Raw genomic sequence first — 20,472 nt, forward strand, 5'->3', positions numbered from 1 at the left:
CGAACATTCTGAGAGACTCAACTGTTGCTGCTGCAGGAAAGATAATTTCTGTGAGTGTTACTTCTTGTATTTTACTGGAGAATTATTGATAGAAGACATCGACTTATCTTATTTTAGCCTATGTATGTTGTCATGTTGTCCAGTTAAAAGCAAACATTATTTAATGAGGTTCAAAATTATGTTTAAAGCTTTTGTAGTCAATATAGGTGGTTAAAAATTCCTGACAAAAATAAATAAATAAATAATAATAGGGGCATGTTGTCACAATTGTATGCTAGTGGGGTTTTGTGTTCATGTTACCGAACAGCTATAGCTAATATATACAGTTGCAAGAAAAAGTATGTGAACCACTTGCAGAATCTGTGAAAATGTTAATAATTTTAACAAAATAAGGGAGGTAATACAAAATGCATGTTATTTTTTATTTAGTACTGTCCTGAGTAAGATATTTTACATAAAAGATGTTTACATATAATCCACAAGACAAAAAAAATAGCTGAATTTATTAAAATAAACCCATTCATAAGTATGTGAACCATTGATTCTTAATACTGTGTGTGGTTACCTGGATGATCAACGACTGTTCTGTTTTTTTCTGATGGTTGTTCTTGAGTCTCTTGTTTGTCCTAAGCAGTTAAACTGAGCTCTGTTCTTCAGAAAAAATCTCCAGGCCCTGCAGATTCTTCAGTTTTCCAGCATTTTTTGCATATTTGAACCCTTTACAACAGTGACTGAATGATTTTGAGATCCATCTTTTCACACTGAGGACAACTGAGGAACTCAAACACAACTTTTAAAAAAGGTTCAAACATTCACTGATGCTCCAGAAGGAAACACGACGCATTAAGAGTCGGGGGGTGAAAATTTTTGAACAGGATGAAGAAGTCCAAATTTTTCTTATTTTGCTTGAATATCATTTTCACACTGAAGACAACTGAGGGACTCAAACACAACTTTTAAAAAAGGTCCAAACATTCACTGATGCTTCAGAAAAAAATATGATGCATTAATAGATGGGGGTGAAAATGTTTGGAATTTGAAGATCAAGGTAAATTGTATTTAATTTGTCTTCCGGGAAACATGCAAGTATTTTCTGTTGCTTTCGAAGGGCAGTACTAAATGAAAAAAAAAAAAAAATGATATTCAAGCAAAATAAAAATTTGGACTTCTTCATCCTGTTCAAAAGTTTTCACCTCCCGACTCTTAATGCATCGTGTTTCCTTCTGAAGCATCAGTGAATGTTTGAACCTTTTTTTAATAGTTGTGTTTGAGTCCCTCAGTTGTCCTCCATGTGAAATAATTCAGTCACTGTTGTAAAGGGTTCAAATATGCAAAAAAATGCTGGAAAACTGAAAAAATTTTGGGACCTGGAGAACTTTTCTGAAGAACAGAGCTCAGTTTAACTGCTCAGAATAAACAAGGGACTCATGAACAACCATCACACAACAAAAAAACAGTCGTAGATCATCCAGGTAACCACACACAGTATTAAGAATCAATCGTTCACAAACTTTTGAACTGGGTCATTTTAATAAATTCAGCTATTTTTTTGTCTTATGGATTATATGTAAACATCTTTTATGTAAAATATCTTACTCAGGACAGTACTAAATAAAAAATAACATGCATTTTGTATGATCTCTCTTATTTTGTTAAAATTTTGCACATTTTCACAGATTCTGCAAGTTGTTCACATACTTTTTCTTGCAACTGTATACAACATGAGACATAAAGAAAAATCAAGGACAAACGTAAAATAGTCTATACTAGTACAAAGAGGTTCCACAGCATGTCAATATATGTGAGAAGAAAAAAAAAGTAATAGGCTAACAATAATAATAGGCTATTATTATTATACAGATAACCTGTGTGTGTGTGTGTGTGTGTGTGTTGTAGTGTGTATTCTCAGCAAATGTGCTTAGAAAGAATATAGAGGAAAAAACACAGGATATCTGTCACGGTGGGTTGTTGCAAGGGTTCGATTTGTAGGGGGGGGATTTCCCCCCTTCTGGTCTATGTATCCCTGCCTCTGCTGAATTACTTTGATTATTTTTATCCTTCAAATGTCTTAAAATGCACATATGTACACCAGGAAAATCTAAATTTGATATGACTCTAAAGAAGCATGCCAACTTTTATGGAGAACGGACCATAGGTGGCGCTTTAACTGTTAAAAAGATTTTAAAAAATGTACATTTAATGGTTTTGGTTGAAAATGTATATAACTTTGGGTGTGGTCGACGTATTTTCACGGGAGTCACGTCCTTAGACTCCTGAAACCTTGCTGAGTCCAATGATACCGGACTTGCCAGGTTTCAGCTTATGGTTTGTGCAACGTTGTGATTTAGCCCTTAAAAAACTTTTGCGAATATCTTCGAAACCGTTAGTCCGTACGACACGAAACCAGCGTAGGAAACCTAAGTTGATTAACTAAACGTCTTTGCCAAAATGTCAAAATTTTGATAGGAAGTGGCAAAAAAATCCAATCTAAGACACTCATGGGTCATTTTTTATGCTCTCATATATATAAGTATCTATAACTTCAAAAGGAAATAGATATTTTCACCAAAATTAACACGCATATGTATGGACACACTCTGAGGACACCCCAAAAAAGGCAATAGGTGGTGCTATAACTGTCAAAAAATATTTAAAAAACATATTTTTCCTTACTAAATTGCCTGTATTGGCTGTAAATGGTCCTTTCCATCTATGATCTAAGTGCTTACATGCTAATATTTATAGTCATTTATTATCAACAGTCAGAATACACAGTGCATCGCAGTTTGATGCGTATGGGGCTGCATAGCCGCAGACCAGTCAGGGTGCCCATGCTGACCACTGTCCACCACCGAAAGCGCCAACAGTGGGCCTGTGAGCATCAGAACTGGACCACGGAGCAATGGAAGAAGGTGGCCTGGTCTGATGAATCATGTTTTCTTTTACATCACGTGGATGGCGGGGTGCGTGTGTAGCTTACCTGGGGAATACATGGCACCAGGATGTACTATGGGAAGAAGGCAAGCTGGCGGAGGCAGTGTGATGTTTTGGGCAATGTTCTACTGGGAAACCTTGGGTCCTGCCATCCATGTGGATGTTACTTTAACACGTACCACCTACCTAAGCATTGTTGCAGACCATGTACACCCTTTCATGGAAATAGTATTTCCTGGTGGCTGTGGCCTCTTTCAGCAGGATAATGCACCCTGCCACAAAGCAAAAATTGTTCAGGAATGTTTGAGGTGCACAACAAGTTTAAGGTTTTGACTAGGCCTCCAAAATTCCCCAGGTCTCAATCCAATCGAGCATCTGTGGGATGTTCTGAACAAACAAGTCTGATCCATGGAGGCCCCACCTCGGAACTTACAGGACTTAAAGGATCTGCTGCTAAAATCTTGGTGCCAGATACCAAAGTACACCTTCAGTGGTCTAGTGGAATCCATGCCTTGATGGGTCAGCAAAAGGGGGCCCAACACAATATTAGGAAGGTGGTCTGACACTGTGTCTACACCAGATGCGCCGCAACAGCTAAAAGCTGTCTACACTGAACGCGACAAACTGACCGTTGCAAAGCACTTGGACTATGTCAGAAGTAGAACGGGGAATCCGTTTACTGTCGGGAATTTGTTGTGTTGCATCGCGCTGTGCCGCGCCGCATCAAGTGTAGACAATATCACTGATTATAATGGGTTCTATTATCTTTTGACGCGTCGCGTCGCACCACTCGCGTCCGGTGTAGACACGGTGTGAATGTTATGCCTGATCGGTATATATATATATATATATATATATACACCTTATATCAACGGCTTGCAGGGCATTATTGTGACTGACTCTGCATGTGCCAACACCAGTCTGTGAGCATTAGGCACCATCACATTCTTAAGAAGGATCGAGTACTTATAATGCTCTGGTAATTGCGGGTGGAGCAGGTTGTCCAGAGTAATCCTAACTTCCATGTCCTGGGCTCTGTCCTCTTTAATGAAATCTGGGAAGGTGGGGCCTTCTACTGTTGGAAGCCAGTATGATGAGGGAGGGGAGAGGGGGGTGTAGGGCACAGCATCATCCCTAAGATGAAATGTTGTAAATGGCATTGTGAAGTTCTTGGCATTGGCTCAGTCTCTGAAGCAAACTGACTATTTGTTGGATAAGCCTCCGGGGATGATACTTGATAGAAAGGGCGCTGGGTGGGTTGGCTTTGTCTTTGTTCAGGGAGAGGAGTCAATGGTTTAATCCAGGGCTCTGCTCTGTTGCGCACTTGAGTTCTGGTTGGGTTTGATGAGGGGCTGCAGCATGGTGAGGCATACTGGTGTGCCGACAGGGTAGTCTCTCTGCTCACACCGGGTGGTGACTGGAAATAAGTGTCTCTGATTTGAGTTTTCCTCAGTACTTGTGAAAGCTCCTCTACAGACCGCAACATAGTGTTGGCCTAGATCCGGCCCACATCTGGTACATGTGGATTCCACGCGGGCCGGATCTGGGCCAACACTATGTTGCCTTCTGGGTCAACAAAACGGGGTTGGGGTTTGGCAGGCTGTGGCCAAGTTTGACGCTCTGAGCTGACATCATCAGGGCTAGCATCAGATTTCAGCTGTCCCTTCTCCACTGATTTCAGGATCTGAGTCCTAGGTGTCTGATGCCGGGATGATGCTCGTGAGGAGTGGGCAGATGCTTGAGGAGTGCTGTGTATCAGAACTTTCTCCAAGAGTTCTATTTGGCACCCAGCAGTTTCGCTCTGTTGCTTTGTAATTTCCATTATCAGCAGCATGAAGTCCTCTGATGAACCAGCTGTTCCAAATGGGTGGTGAGAGGGGGGTTGAAATCACCATTGCGTTCTTTTCGGTCTAACAGCCTGCCCTGATGGGTTCCCAGCATAGTTGACTACGTAGTCATCTAGGTAGACAGGCCTCTGGATTGCTGTGCATGGACGATGGGATGAGGCAGGGGCAGACTTTGATATTTCAGACACTGGGGTTGCCATGGTAACGACCCGGATCCTGCTCAAAGGACCAATAATGTACTTAAGGTGGACTGGTTCTTAGGAAAACTTGGTCATCACCATGGAGTGTTGGTAAGGACATGGAGACAGGGACCCCAATCATATGTCTTTAATGTCCAACAAGTTTACTGGTTACATTGGTATTCATGGTCATATGCACGTGTGTGTGTGTGGTTCTAAACAAAGAAAAGGAAAATATACATAATATACAAATATACAAATAAGTGATTCTCAAATAAACAGGATATTTCAAGATGTATATTACCAGATAACATTACCAGATATAAATTTCCAGATAACATTTCCAGATGTAAAGCTGTACATAACACTGTAATACAATATACATATATACTCTGAATCCTTATGTTTGTAAGTTTTATGAACCAAATAAACATAAAGTCATGTGAAAAAGTTAGGACACCCTATTGAATTCCATGGTTTTCTGTATCAGGGCATAATAAAAAATCATCTGGTCCTTGGCAGGTCTTAAAATTTGTAAAATAAAACCTCAGATGAACAACAACACATGACATATCACACCGTGTCATTATTTGTTTAGCAATAATAAAGCCAAAATGGAAAAGCCATGGGTGACAAACTTAGGACACCCTTACTGTTAACATAGGAATTTAAGAGGGTAAGTAATGGTCAGGCACTGCTAATCAAATGTCTTTGATTAACCTGTCACCAGGTTAATCAAGGAGTATTCATCTCTATAAAAGCTGAAGTTCTGGCAGTTTGAGTGTCTGGAGCTTTCAGGTGTGTGTTAACACAATGCCAAGGAGGAAAGACATCAGCAATGATCTTAGAGAAGCAATTGTTGCTGCCATCAACCTGGGAACAGTTACAAGGCCATTCCCAAACAATTTGAAGTCCATCATTTACAGTGAGGAAAATTATTCACAAGTGGAAGACATTCAAAACAGACACCAGTCTTCCCATGAGTGGACGTCCCAGCAAATTCACCCCTTAGATCAGACCGTGTAATGCTCAGAGAATACAAGAGCTACACCTCAGACTCTACAGGCCTCAGGCCGGCTTAGGTTTGTAAAGTTGCTTCTGAACAAACCACAAGACTTCTGGCAGATTGTCCTTTGGACAGATGAGACCAAACTGGAGATGTTTGGCCAAAATGCACAGCGCCAAGTTTGGTGAAAACCAAAAGAGCATATCAGCACAAACACCTCATACCAAAAGTCAAGCATGCGGGTATAGGGCTGATGATTTTAGGCTTGTTTTGTAGACACGGGTCCTGGGCATCTCACAGTCATTGCGTCGACCATGAACTCCTCTGTATACCAAAGTATTCTAGAGTCAAATGTGAGGCCATCTGTCCAACCAGCTAAAACTTGGCCAAAGATTACCAGCAAAGGCAAACCCGACTGAAAATTTGTGGCGAGAGCTGTGCATAGACAAATGTCCACAAACCTCAATGAACTGGAGCAACATTGTACAGAAGAATGGGCCAAAATTCCTCCAGAACGATGTAAGAGACTGATACTTGATCACTTCAAGTTATTGCTGCTAAAAGTGGATCTACAAGCAATTGAAACATAGGGTGTTCTAACTTTGTAACCCATGTTTTTTCCATGATATGTCATGTGTTGTTGTTCATCTGAGGTTTTATTTTCCAAATTTTAAGACCTGCCAAGCACTAGATGATGTTTTATTATGTCCTGAATGGAAAACCATAGAATTCAATAGGGTGTCCTAACTTTTTTGCATGACTGTACATAAACACGGGTAAAGATACATTAGGTGTACATTTGGAAGTATATTTAATATATCACAATGGCATTAACAGGTTCATATTAAACAATTCCAAATATACATATTCGGTTTAAAGTGCTTATGTTTAATCAAACACTCACTTGTGCATTGCCACATGTTTTCCATGCTTCTGTTTATTTTACACATAAACAACTCTGCAAATAATCTTAATCAGCAGTAACAGAAATATAAAAGATGAATAAACTCACTTTTAATCATTGACGCACACAACTCTGGCAGGAATTAGGAGGAAAAACACATGAATCATCTCTATGACAGAGTGAAAATGAAACTAAAGAGTTCTGTACATAGTAACATGACCAATGCTGTGGTTTAATTGGCTGTCCGTTCGCATGATTGGTGCATGATTGCTGTGTAGGCTCTCCAAAAGTAAACCCGCGTTTTCACTACAGGAATTTTCCAGGTGCAATTTCTTGCTCTTTCATCTCTCCGACAGCGAGTTGACACACAAACCCACCTCCCCTCATGCGCTTCATTTGTTTTGGAGTCCGGCTGAATATTGTTGGTGTTACAGAGCTTGAATTTCAGCGTGGGATTGCACGTATTGCGCATAATTTTACGTATTGCACATAATTTTTGTGCTCACACCCAAAGTGTATTCTCAGAACTAAATTGAGTACTTTTCGCTGCTTATTGTGTCAAATACATACAAAATACTCTTGGCGAGTATTCATGTAAACACAGTCAGTTATGTTAAGTGAACAGTTGAGAAAGAAAATGTGTAACAGTATAATGGATCCATGTGTCAGATCTTAAAGTGACAGCAGCCTATACCTGTTGCCAAATTATGAGATAACATTAAAAATATTTATATGACAGTTTTTCCCCATGGTATCAATGTCAAAATTGTGGACAGTGAAAATGCTAAGTGGCTAGTAACTTTGGAAAACCACTAGCCACAGTGGCTGGTGAGCAAAAAAGCTCATGTCAAACCCTGATTACTAACCAGAATTAGCATGTTGCTAGCATGTTTTAACACATTGCTAACATGAATTACCATGCTGCTAACATGTTTTAGCACATTGTTAGCATGAATTATCATGTTTGCTAAAATTTTTAACACATTGCTAGCATGTTTTAGCATATTGCCAGCATGACCTAGCATACTGCTAGCATATTTTAAAAGGTTAGTTCATCTTTGGAACACAAATAAGATATTTTTGATAAAATCCGATGGCTCAGTGAAGCCTCCATTGACAGCAAGATAATTAACTCTTTCAAATGCCCAGAAATTGATTTAAAAAAAAAAAAAACATTCAACATTACAGAACCCAAAACCTATCAATTTCAACATTTATTAGGCTTTAAAAAAATTATCAACATTTAATTTAAGACTTAAGTGAACTTAATACAATCTTCACATAAACCCATTATAGCCTAACCTATTTCCTACCTGTATAAGAGTTAGGAAATATACAGAAATTGAATAAAGTCATCGAAAACTTTACAGTCTTCACTGCATAAATTATAAATGAAATATAGATTAATCCTTATTAAAGCTACAATTTTCTTTGATTAACATTAATTACAGACATCACAGCAACTGGTTTATTAGGCTGCTGTGACTTTAAGACCTGCCGCTGCCGAACATGATGCGCATCTCATTTTCTCACATCTCTTTAAGTTCATTTAAGATGTTATTTAACTCATTTAAGACTGCTCTTATGAGAATACTCAACAAAATGAGCATTTTGGCATAATTCTGTGTGCTATTGTTTGTTCAAGCGCAGAAGTTTTTCTGTGCACAGGAGTCGTGTGTCACACAGACACAACATTCACAAACAGCGCATTCTCGTTTGTCTTGTGGCATTTTAATGATTTAAAAGCATTTGCGTGAATAAGAGTGTGATCATATAATGTAACGCTAGCCAAATTATGACTGAAAAATGTTTGCTGCTTTAATTGCATTAAATATTTTTAAAACGTTAATCTGAACAAATGAATTGCATGCGTTAATGCGCTAATTTAAACTGCACCAGTTTTAACATATTGCTAGCATGACTTAGCATGTTACTAGCATCTTTAGCATGTTGCTAGCATAAATTAACAAATTGCTAACATGTTTTAACACACTGCTAACATGAATTAGCATTTTGCTACCATGTTTTACACATTGCTAGCATGTCCTATGCCACTTGCTAGGCTTTGGTAGTGATAGATACTTGATGAATGAAGCTTAAATACTTTATTAGAGTTGTTTTATAAAAGTTTTGACCCGCTCAATGAAAGTCTATGGGACTTTTGTCAAGCCAACATAATTCTGAGAAAAAGTCTACAATCATTTGTTGGAAAATTCCACTTCATTTGATTTGATAGTTGGTGTTTCAAGCAATGTCATTTATACATTTTAAAATGTGTCTGAAATGTATATCATGATATTGTTACTTCTACTATTTATTCTTTCTATTTATAGGGTTAGAATTTTACAATGGCTAATGATACATCTTCAGAAAGCAGTTCAATTCCTCCCGAAAGCAATTTAACTAATCAAGAAGACAATACAACAGCAACAACATTCAAACAGGAGACAGCATTTTATTCAAAACAGGTGACATACAGAATTCCAGCTCTCATCTATATCAGTAAAGATCAAACCTACCTTGCCTTCGCTGAAAAGCGGAAATCTAAACATGACACAGATGCAGAAGTGCTTGTGATGAGAAGAGGATCGTGGAAAGATGGCAAGAATGAAGTTGAGGTAGACATGTTTAACCAAAATTGTAAAATATTATTCATAACTGACAGTTTTCTTAAAGTCCCCCTGTAGTCAATAATTGTATCCCTTAAAACTCATCTTTGATCACCAAAATGACAAATTTAAAGTTTTTTCCTGTGAAAAAAAATTCCTCATCCCTTAAAATAGCTTGAATGTAAAGCCTCGTACACACCGGGACGATTATCATGCGCGCTTATCATCACCGTTTTTCGAGACGTTTTTCATGTTCATACCCAAACAATTTTCACTGGCGATGCGCAGAGTGAACGTGCAGATTCACTCCCTGACAATATATGGCCCTTCCCACGTAGAAGGGGACATTCTCAGGACCTTGCGCAATGTTCCCTAAAAGTTCTCTAAAGGTGACGAAAATTCAGAAACCTTTACAGAACATTCGGGACGTTCCTAAAACGTCCTCTTTTGGTAATGAAAGTGCTGCAGATCAAGGTTCCTTATATGACTTTAGGGGACGTTCCATTTTGGTTATTTTATGGTCAAAAAAGAACGTTACAAAGAGGACATTTGGGACATTAACAGAACGTTCCCACACGGTCCTCTGTTGGTCATTTAATAACGTTCCCGATATGAGTTTAGGGGGACGTTCTATTTTGGTTATTTTATGGTCGCGCGAGAACGTTACAAAGAGGACATTTGGGAAGTTAACAGAACGTCCTATAGTAATAGTCCCCTAAACATTCCCAGAACGTCATGAATGTTGACGTTCTGGGAATGTTTCCTCTTACAAAGAGGACATGTCAAATGTCCTCTTTGTAACAATCTTATGTGACCATAAAATAACCAAAATGGAACGTCCCCCTAAAGTCATATAAGGAACCTTGAACTGCAGCACTTTCATTACCAAAAGAGGACGTTTTCGGAATTTTCGTCACCTTTAGAGAACTTTTAGGGAATGTTGCGCAAGGTCCCGAGAACGTCACCTTCTACGTGGGTGTTTTATAGAAAATAATAAAGTTTGAAGTCACCGTTATGGAGGTGAGCGTTTGCTTTAGATGGGCTCTTGATTCTTGATATTTTAACATTACATTTTTTTCTGGCTGCTTTGATTGTGTTTCCAAAACACGCTTGTTACAGCAAAAATCGCAAGAGAAATTCTGATCAGATGAATTTGATTATTTAATGATGGTGATTCAATCATCATGGAGTGTTCTGGTTCAATGATCCTCTCCGGAGTCTAAACTCTGAGTGTATTAACTGTTAGTTTTGCATTAATTCTGAATATTTTGTCACCATTGTTGAGGTTCATATGCAGAATCTTGATGTCTGTGTGAGTCTACATGATCCTGTCTTAGTAATTTCTGCACAATGATGAAAACCTTTCAAAATATCAAAGCAGGACAGGATCGTATACATTATCATAGGACTACAACAACATGAAAGGAATACAATATTCAGAGATCACTGAATAAGGTCACTGTATGATGAAATCATCAATAATGAGCAACCAAATCCATTTGATCAGATTTTGTTTCTCACAATTTTTTTTGTAACAAATGTGCTTTAGATGTGTCAGCTAATGACTTACCGCAAGTGATTTGCATTTAAAAGGAAAGGTTTCATAATAATAATCCAAGAAATACCTGTAAAGAGATTTTTTTTTTGTTTTTTGTAAGACATTTAAGAAAAAATAGTTTTTGTTTGAACAGCCACTTTTGTTAGTCAATTTAATTTTCAATTCAATTTTTGACAAGGGCAGCAGGAATGTTCTGAGAACATTTCCAAATAAAATATGGTTCCCTAAACGCTCAGTGAACGTCCTAAATGTTCCCTGAAGGTCCGCCAAATAACGTCCCCCAAACCTTAAAAGAACTCCACATCATGACAGTCTCTGAACATACTGGGAACGTTACTAGACAATGTCCTTAACACCACTGGGGACGTTCTGAGAATGTTTTGGGAACGTAAAATTTCTAGCTGGGTTGTGCTTAGTGCAAGTGAACGGTAGTGCAAATAAACATATTTATGAATTAGACATTAATAAAATTAAAGAAGTTTGCACGTGTCAGTGTGCAGACTCACATTGGCGCCCTTTGTTTATTCACGAGGTGTTAAACGTCAGCGAAAAACGCGCAATAATCGTCCTGGTGTGAACAAGCGTTAACTCTACACCCTTGCTTCATTTAGTATATGTGGATCTATAAATATGCTAATTAGCCCCGCCTCCACTCACTCACACGAGCTCAGAGATCCACTTAGATCCACACTAGCGATTTCAAACCCCGTTTTTGAAACTGTCTTTAGATCACTGCAGTTTTAAGGAGAAAATACTCAATAGTAGTGTTGACTTATGAATTTGCACATGGTTTGTCTAAAAGCATATTAAAAACAGCACATAGACATATAAACAACATTAAAAACTTGATTTTCACCACAGGGGGACTTTAACAACTTACTATAACTATTTCATAGATTCTTTACACAATCTAGCATTCTTTAGTTTATAAAAGGCATCAACAGTCATGAAGTCATGCTTTTTATTTCAGTGGGTCAGTGGACATCAGGTGCTCACAGCTTGTCTACCAAACCACCGCAGCATGAATCCATGTCCGGTCTATGAGAGAGATTCCGAGACCCTCTTTCTGTTTTTCATTTGTGTTCTCAATGGGTACAGTGAATCCTACCAAATATACCAAAAAAGGAACCGGGCTCGGCTTTGTTACATAACCAGTAAGGACACTGGCAAAACATGGAGTTGTATTACTGAGTTGAAAGAAGTGATCAGTGAAAAGGAGAAAAACTGGGCCACCTTTGCTGTTGGACCAGGACATGGTGTTCAAATGAAGAGTGGAAGACTGATTATCCCAGCATACACATATTATTTTGGATCCGTAAGTGATAAGCCCACATCGCATGCATTTGCATTCTACAGTGATGATAAAGGAAACACTTGGCATGTAGGAGAACATATGGATGGTGAGTCTAATGAGTGTCAGATGGCTGAGATCATAGACGACGAAGGTAACAGCACACTGTACTGCAATGCTCGAAGTACATCTGGCTACAGAGTCGAGGCTCTAAGCAGGAGTGGTGGAGAAGATTTTGACAAACCTTCATCTGCTCAAGAGCTGATAGAGACTGGTGAACATGGCTGCCAGGGAAGTGTGCTGAATATTCTGTCCCCTGATCAGAGTACATGGCTGCTCTATTCTCACCCATCTGATAAAGAGAAGAGAAATGATCTCAGAATCTATATAAATAAATCACCAAAGGATCCCATGCAATGGAAAACCATACAATGCATCAATGAAGGTCCAAGTGGATACTCAGATCTGGCAGAGTGTGAAGATAGAAAGTACATTGCCTGTCTCTTTGAATGTGGACAGGAAAGTGAAATTGAAACGATAGCCTTCAAGCTTTTCAATATCAGTAACGCTTTGGATATTCAATAAGTGGATTCTCCACAGCAGCCTTCAAGTTCATGCTGCAAAAATTTGTGTCTTTTAATGTAATTTTTGTTTGTTTGTTTGTTTGTTTGTCTGTTATAGTTAATTTGCTTAATGAAAATGGCTGAATGTTAAAAATCGAGTTGAAAATACTTCAATATAATAATTCAAATAACCAACCAAGCAATATGCTTTCGTTATTATAACTGTATTATAACCTTTTTAAATCCTATATTTCATTCACCTGAATTATTCAATATGTAGGAAACAGCAAACATATTTTATTGGTCATTTCATAACATTACAAAAAGGAGAGGTACCCCGGTAAAAATCATGTTCTGGGTGGTAAAATCCGTGTTTTTGGTGGGGTTCCCCTGGTAAAATTTGATTCTAAATATCATGTTATTTGGGGTCACTTCAATCCGCGGACATGAAAAACAACCCGCAGAAACAGTGTTAAAGTAGCCCAATTCCGTGGGAAAACTGTGGACTTGGCAACACTGCCACAGACCCTCTTATCTCCCAATAGTAAGAAAATCTCTGGTTTCGCAATGTGCTGCATTCCAAAGTTTATAGTTCATGCACGTAACATGCATTTGACAAGTATACACTCTTAATTTGCCTAATAATTCTTCTCTTATTATTCTAGCTACAAATGTCAGCAGCTCATTACACAGATTAGAATGAAAACTGAAGTCCTCAACTCCTTGTAAAGATATTCTCATCTGTCAATGCTTTGCCCACCTAATCCGGTAAACATGATGGATTTGTGTGAGAGTTCAAATCACTATGGATGGGCGGTAACTTGGAAGATCACCAGAAGTGTGCCGGACAATAGCCATATGACATGTGCTAGATGATTGAATGTAATAAAGTTATATAATACAAAAAAGAAGACCATATTTTTTTATCCAACACAACCCTTTAAGATTGTGTCAAAGAACTAATGCAATCTCTCTTTTGCATTTGTCGTTTTCCTATGATTTACAGAAACAAAACAACTCTTACATCACATTTCAACAAAGTATTTCTCAAAAGACTAATGCCCTTATGTTAAAAAGCAAGAACATCACACCCTTAAGAGAGAGAAAAATCATGTGTTGAGTGTGTCTTTTTCAACACCCTAAATATCTTCCTGGGTTTCAAAGAAACTTCTCACCAACACTGAAAGGTGAAGAAACTCCTTTGAAAATACTGACTCTTAATCATCCACACTTGTCCCAGTGTGGCGAGTTATATAAAGAGAAAAAGAAAAAAAAAACACTTAATGTGGAGGACATTGCTAACTGCAGAGAGTTTGAAACAGAAGATTTACTTGCAAACCTCAAGCGCAATCTTTGTCTTTTCACTTTGATATTAAGAGAGAAGCATTGTATTGCTGCCACAGTTCAGTTTTTGTATTCAGTATTGTGGAGAACCTGCGAGTAATCTCATTATGCTGAGATTATAAGATTTTACCTTCAACAACAACATCAAATTGACACTGATGCTGATGACGACTTATCTGAACTACTTAATAAGCAAAATATTAATATTAAATTAATAAGCAAAATACGTTTGATGAATGCCTTCGACAGATCAGTAGTGAATGGATACTTGAGCACTATTGTGAAGATGAACTTGGATACATTGCACCTGTACAGATTCTGCTGGATCAAACAGAACATGGTGCACATTTCCAGTACATACCTCTCAAGGCTCTGCTAAGGTTGCTCAGAATGAGGATGTGCTGGCAATGCTTAACCAAGAGAAAACACCCAAACATCAGGATGTTATGGAGGACTACACTGATGGAGACCAGTTCAAATGTTGTGAGCTTTCTTCCTTTCCGAACGTACGTCTACATTTCTACATCGATGAATCTGAGTTGTGTATTTTAAACTCGGAAACATTGATAAGAAATATACATCAAAACTTGAGAATATTTACCTTTCATCATTAATCAGACATCGGTATATTAAAGAAGATCTTACAAACTATAACAATTTGTTTCAGCCTTTGATTGAAGAAGTGACATGTCTTGAGACCGAGGGAGTGACTCTGTCATGTAATGGGGAAAGCAGAAGATTCTATGGCACAGTAGTCACCATCTCAGCAGACAATCTTTCAGCTCACTCTTTGATTGGGCTGAAAATAAATTTTTCACATGGGAGAATATGTCGTTTTTGCATGGCCACAAAAGAAGACATCACTACCAAATTCAAAGAAGAGGACTTCACTCTAAGAGACAGTGTTAACTACAGATATCACCTGCAGGCTGTCTGTGAAAATCCTGATAATGGGTCTGTTTATGGTGTGCAGAGAGAGTGCTGTTTCTCATCTCTTAACTATGCTCCTACAGTGATAACTCACTTGTTTCCACCTGATGTGATGCATGATATTTTCCAGGGATTTATTCCTAATGCTCTCAGATGGATTCTTCATCAGTTAATCCAGGATAAACACTTCATCCTAGATCAAGTGAACTTTGAAATTGAAAATTTATCATATTCTGTAAATGACAAAACATCTAAGCCACAAATCTTGACGGAAAGAATGTTGCGAAGCAAAGGTCAACTCTCTGGTAAAGCTTCAGAAACCTGGACATTGTTTCGACTACTACCACTAATAGTCGGATGTACCTCCAAACAAGTATTGGAACTGCTACATTTTACTGCGCGAAGTGATAGATTTGATCATGGCCCCAGTGGTTAGAAGATCGTGGATACCCTATCTTGAGGAGAAAATTACAGAGTTTCTGGCAACATTTCATGAACTCTTCCCTGATGGTGTCATTCCAAAAAAGCATTTTTTAGTGCACTATCCTATACTTATGCTGAAATATGGGCCATTAATTCATTTGTCTTGTATGCGGTTTGAGGCAAAACATCAATATTTCAAGAAAGTGTCTACTGTTGTTTGCAACTTCAAGAACATCACCAAATCACTTACTAGAATGCATCAGCTGAGACAGTGCTGGGAGCAAGCTCAGAAGAAAAGCATTGGATATGAAGTGTGCCATGCCTGAGGAGCTTGTGATGTCCCATCAAACACCCTGCCTTCTTTAGTATTGGCCACACTGGAAACACAGATTGAAAGACCTCTGTTAAATGAAGTCAAAAAACAAATTCCATCACGGTTAACAATACAGCTTATAAAACTGGAGAATGCAAAGTGATTGACACTGTACACACTGAAATGATTCCATTATTTCTCAAGATCAAAGCAATATATGGACACAGTGGTTCGTGTTACATGTTTGGAAAAATACTCATTCCATTCAAATTTGACAGTCATCTCCATGCATACAAAGCTACCGAAACATCTTGGCGGCCCTTGAAGTAGGGAAAGAGTTAGATTTCCATGGACTGGACACTTATACAAACCTGGAAGGAACTCTTTTGATCCCCTTACGACATTGGATTACTAAACATTAGAATGTGTATGTGCATTTATACACAATTCCTAATGCAGTTTGGTGAAAAATGTTGTACTCCTATTGACTCTTCTTGTTTTTACAGAGAATGAAATTGATGGGGACACTTTTGTGAACCTAACTGAAAATATGATTTCCGAAAATGGAGAATCAAGTTAAATTTATAAGATTACAACAAAGCCTAAAGACTGAGATGCCCTCTAAGACCACACACACCAATCATGAGTATGTTACATCTATACTTTATGTCCAAAAGTATGTAGACAGCCCTACTAATTTCTGAGTACAAGATTTTCAGACACAACCACTTTTAATCAAGTGTCAAAATCAAGTTTTAATCCCAGTATAAATGCATTACTACCAATGCAAATCTTAACAATACAAAAAAAAAAAAAAAAAAAAAAAAATATTTTGGTGTTTGTATCATGCACCTCGCTGTAACATTGTCACAGATTCAACCAACACCAGATCCTCCAGCTCCGCCCACTCATTTCCAATCACCGAGTACTGAACCCCCACATGCTCATTAAGCACCACATATAAGCACACTGTTGTGAAACATCGTGAACACATAATATTTTACAACTGAAGAAATCTCTTATTTGTACATTTAATAGCATACCAGATAATGCTGGTTAGACTGAATAATTAAACACTTACAGTCTGCAATGACACACGCGGTGGAATTCACCATACAATCTCAACGTGCTCCAATCACACAACATTGTCCGACCATACAGTCTGAATCTGAACAATCCGAGCAATCCGAGCAATCTATGTCGAAGATACAGTTGGTTGACCTTAACCCACTTTGACTCAATTATTTACAATAATGAGCACCACATTTCTACCTTCTTCTTTACATTGCCGTATCAAATCTCGTGATAGTTTCCCCTAACGAGACTTCAGAGATTTAACCACGCCTACTTGGCAGACGCAACACTTGAACGGAATGCTGTACAACTATTATAATGTAATAAATCAGCTTGAACATGATCTTTTGCATACCAACGCTTTAATAAAGAACTGTTACTTTTATCTTTGTGTCTCCTCTCCTGTGTTGTGATAAGCATACAAACATAACATTTCTCTCAAATCTTTTTCTGTAGGACTTCAGTTGGTATTTCACATGGGCCAATCTCAAAACAGAACATTGCCCAAACAGTGTATCCAGCAAATTATCAGCTGCCAAAATTTCCATTGGCAATACAAAAAAATCTTGATGAGGAGAGCAGAGATTTTTTTTTCCTCAACAGGACGGAACAAATGGAGATCGAAAGTAATTCAAACTCTGTTTGATCAGATGTGCTCATATACATGGTAATTGTATAGCATAATTAATAGTATAATTTTAATAGCTTGAATTTAGAGCATGATTGAGGCCCATTTTTTCTCTCTCTTTTTTCCCAGGTATCCAACAAGTGAACAATACAACAAGGTGTGTTCAGCCCTTGTTACTAAATACCAATTCTTGAGAGACAGAACAGGAAGGTGATATGTAAGAACATGACAAAGAGATTTTCAATTTCATAAACCCTTAAATACTTCCTTGATATTATCTTGAAGGTGATACATGTTTTATTAATAGTGTTATTTTTCCATTTAAGGAGTCATTGCATGAGATTCTTAAGAACAAATTCGAGAAAGAAAGATCACCCTTGGTTGACATTGAAGAGATAAATAGTATTCGCAGCAGATTTAGCAGAGTAAAGAACCAAATGATTTCTCCAAGCATCCAACAGACATCTGACACCAAGAAAGCAACTAATAAAGAAGTAAGCTAAATGATATGGCACCTTAATGGATATTTACAGTAATGGATGTCTTTATTTTTTATTTTATTTATTTATTTATTTTAGACTGAGGATCTATCTGTAATCCAAGACATGTACCAAAAGAGACAAAGGTCTGAAGAGGTAAGAGTCACAAATAGAATAATCTTCAGGATTTAAGAATAGGTTAAAGTATGCTGTTATTAAATAAGTGCATGTGTTTTTGTGGATAGAGTGAATCAGGAGAAGATGAATACAGCATAGGGATCCACTTGGAGAAAATGAGAACAGAATGCTTGAAGAAGACACCAAATGTCCACCTTTACAAGACTGCATGGCACAGACGAGGAATGAGAGGGCAGACTACAAGAAACATCCCCTCAATTGTGAGTAGTATTCCAAATTATGACTTCAAAGCAATGAACTTTTGAACATTTTTGCAAATATTTTTTTTAATAGCTTGTATCAGAGTTTGAAAGCATACTTCATGCAAACATTGAAAAAAACATCCTGAAAAATCTGGACCTGGTGGCACAGAAAGTTATTAATGAGTGCCACAGAAGAGAAGTTGGGTGGAAATTTGTGCTGAGTTGGCTGAAGCGAAAAAAACTAATGTTGATTTGGCACACAAAGGTAAAGCATATGAATGAAAAATTTAATTAATCTCTGTTTTTATGGATAATAAATATACAATTCACAATTAACACTAACATAGTATAGTATAATATCCATGGATATTTTCACAATTTTACATTTAAGGTCTCTCAATAGCTGGTGCTATTCTGCTGCTTCCACTTTTATTCAAGGAGAGTCCGAGATCTCTATACTATTTGAAAACCTAGAATCTGAGGGTGCAAAAAAATCAAAAAATTGAGAAAATCACCTTTAAAGTTGTCCAAATGAAGTCCTTAGCAATGCATATCCACTCACAAAAATACATTTTTTATATATTTACGGTAGGAAATTTACAAAATATCTTCATGGAACGTAATCTTTACTTAAAATCCTAATGATTTTTGGCATAAAAAAAAAAAATCGATAATTTTGATCCATACAATGTATTGTTGGCTATTGCTACAAATATACCCCTGCGACTTATTACTGGTTTTGTGGTCCAGGGTCACATATTTTGAAAGCCCCCATTATAAAACCCCATTGGAAAATCTCGAAGGAACCAGCAGCAAATTACTATTCTGGGTTCTGAATCATTTTTTAACAAATTCATTATTTCATAGATGCTTTACACAACCTGGCACGAACATAGTCATGATGCTTTTTATTTCAGTGGGTCAGTGGACATCAGGTGCTCACTTCAGCTTGTTTCCCAAACCACCGCAGCATGAATTCATGTCCAGTCTATGAGAGAGATTCCAAGACCCTCTTTCTGTTTTTTTGTTCCCAATGGAATCTCTGAATACGAACAAATACGGACAATAAGAGCCAAGGACGGCTTTGTTATGTGACCAGTAAGGATGCTGGCAAAAGACTTTTGACAAAGTCTTAACCCCAAACAAGCTAACAGAGACTGGAAAAAGATGCCAAGGCAGTGTGTTGAGTTTTGTTGGACAGAGTAGTCCTCCAAAGACATGGCTGCTCTACTCTCATCCATCCGATCCAAAAAAGAGAGTGAATCTTGGTCTGTACTTGAATAAATTCCCATTGGATTCCTCAGGGTGGCCTGAGGAACCTTTACTTATATTACATCATGGTCCCAGTGCATATTCAGATCTGGTAGAGTATGAGCCTGGACACTTTGCTTGTCTCTTGGAGTGTGGGAAGGAACATGAGAATGAAGAAATAGCCTTTTTGCTGTTCGAACTCCCTGAGAAAAAAATGTAAATGTGTACATTTAGTATTAGTTGAATGCTCAGTAAAGTCAAGTCCCTTCAAATGAATTATGGATCTAATGTAACCTCTTTTTTTTTTCATTTATAACATTACATACTTTATAGAGCTATTACAAAATATGTATTTTATTATAAGATTAATTTCTTTCATTTGTGATGCAATGAAATCTAGGCAGACAAGCAATGATTATGTATGAGATCAAATTTGAATAAATACCAGTATCTGTGTAATTTGTTAATTCATAACATTATGTAAGCAGAAAACGTCTAGAAAAAATTATTTCCTATAACTCATAATTTCATTTTTAAAAAAAAATCCTTTACATACTTTTTTCTTTTTTCTTTTTTTTGCTGCAAACTGCTTCTGCTAATACTGATCTGGAATCTATTTGGAACCAACATATTAAAGTCACTGTCAGCAACTTAGATAATATGTATTGTGTATAATTCTTGAGCAGATTTTTTACATGCTGAACTCATATAATGGACAATTTATCTCTGATTAATGCTAAATGCAACTGCTTTTGATAC

At 37.5% G+C, this 20,472-nt stretch overlaps 1 protein-coding gene across 5 annotated transcripts; it reads left to right on the forward strand.

The window, feature by feature from the left end:
* LOC127503496 (sialidase-4-like) lies at nt 1–19,699 on the forward strand. 5 transcript variants are annotated; one of them, XM_051877421.1, is made up of 11 exons: nt 1–50; nt 9,204–9,488; nt 12,008–16,328; nt 16,408–16,547; nt 17,432–17,642; nt 17,733–17,820; nt 17,930–18,097; nt 18,182–18,238; nt 18,328–18,480; nt 18,554–18,727; nt 19,380–19,699. In XM_051877421.1, the coding sequence occupies exons 2-3, from the start codon at nt 9,219–9,221 to the stop codon at nt 12,911–12,913; spliced, it is 1,176 nt and encodes a 391-aa protein (XP_051733381.1). In that variant the 5' UTR covers nt 1–50; nt 9,204–9,218; the 3' UTR covers nt 12,914–16,328; nt 16,408–16,547; nt 17,432–17,642; nt 17,733–17,820; nt 17,930–18,097; nt 18,182–18,238; nt 18,328–18,480; nt 18,554–18,727; nt 19,380–19,699. The 5 variants fall into 5 exon arrangements, with proteins under 5 accessions (XP_051733381.1, XP_051733384.1, XP_051733382.1 ...); XM_051877424.1 differs by lacking the exon at nt 18,554–18,727 and having other exon boundaries at nt 12,008–13,773; nt 13,898–16,328; XM_051877422.1 differs by lacking the exon at nt 18,554–18,727 and having other exon boundaries at nt 16,408–16,551.
* The last annotated feature ends 773 nt before the right edge of the window (nt 19,700–20,472 follow it).

The sequence above is a fragment of the Ctenopharyngodon idella genome, chromosome 21 (genome assembly GCF_019924925.1).
Source record: "Ctenopharyngodon idella isolate HZGC_01 chromosome 21, HZGC01, whole genome shotgun sequence".
NCBI classification, from domain to species: Eukaryota; Metazoa; Chordata; class Actinopteri; order Cypriniformes; family Xenocyprididae; genus Ctenopharyngodon; species Ctenopharyngodon idella.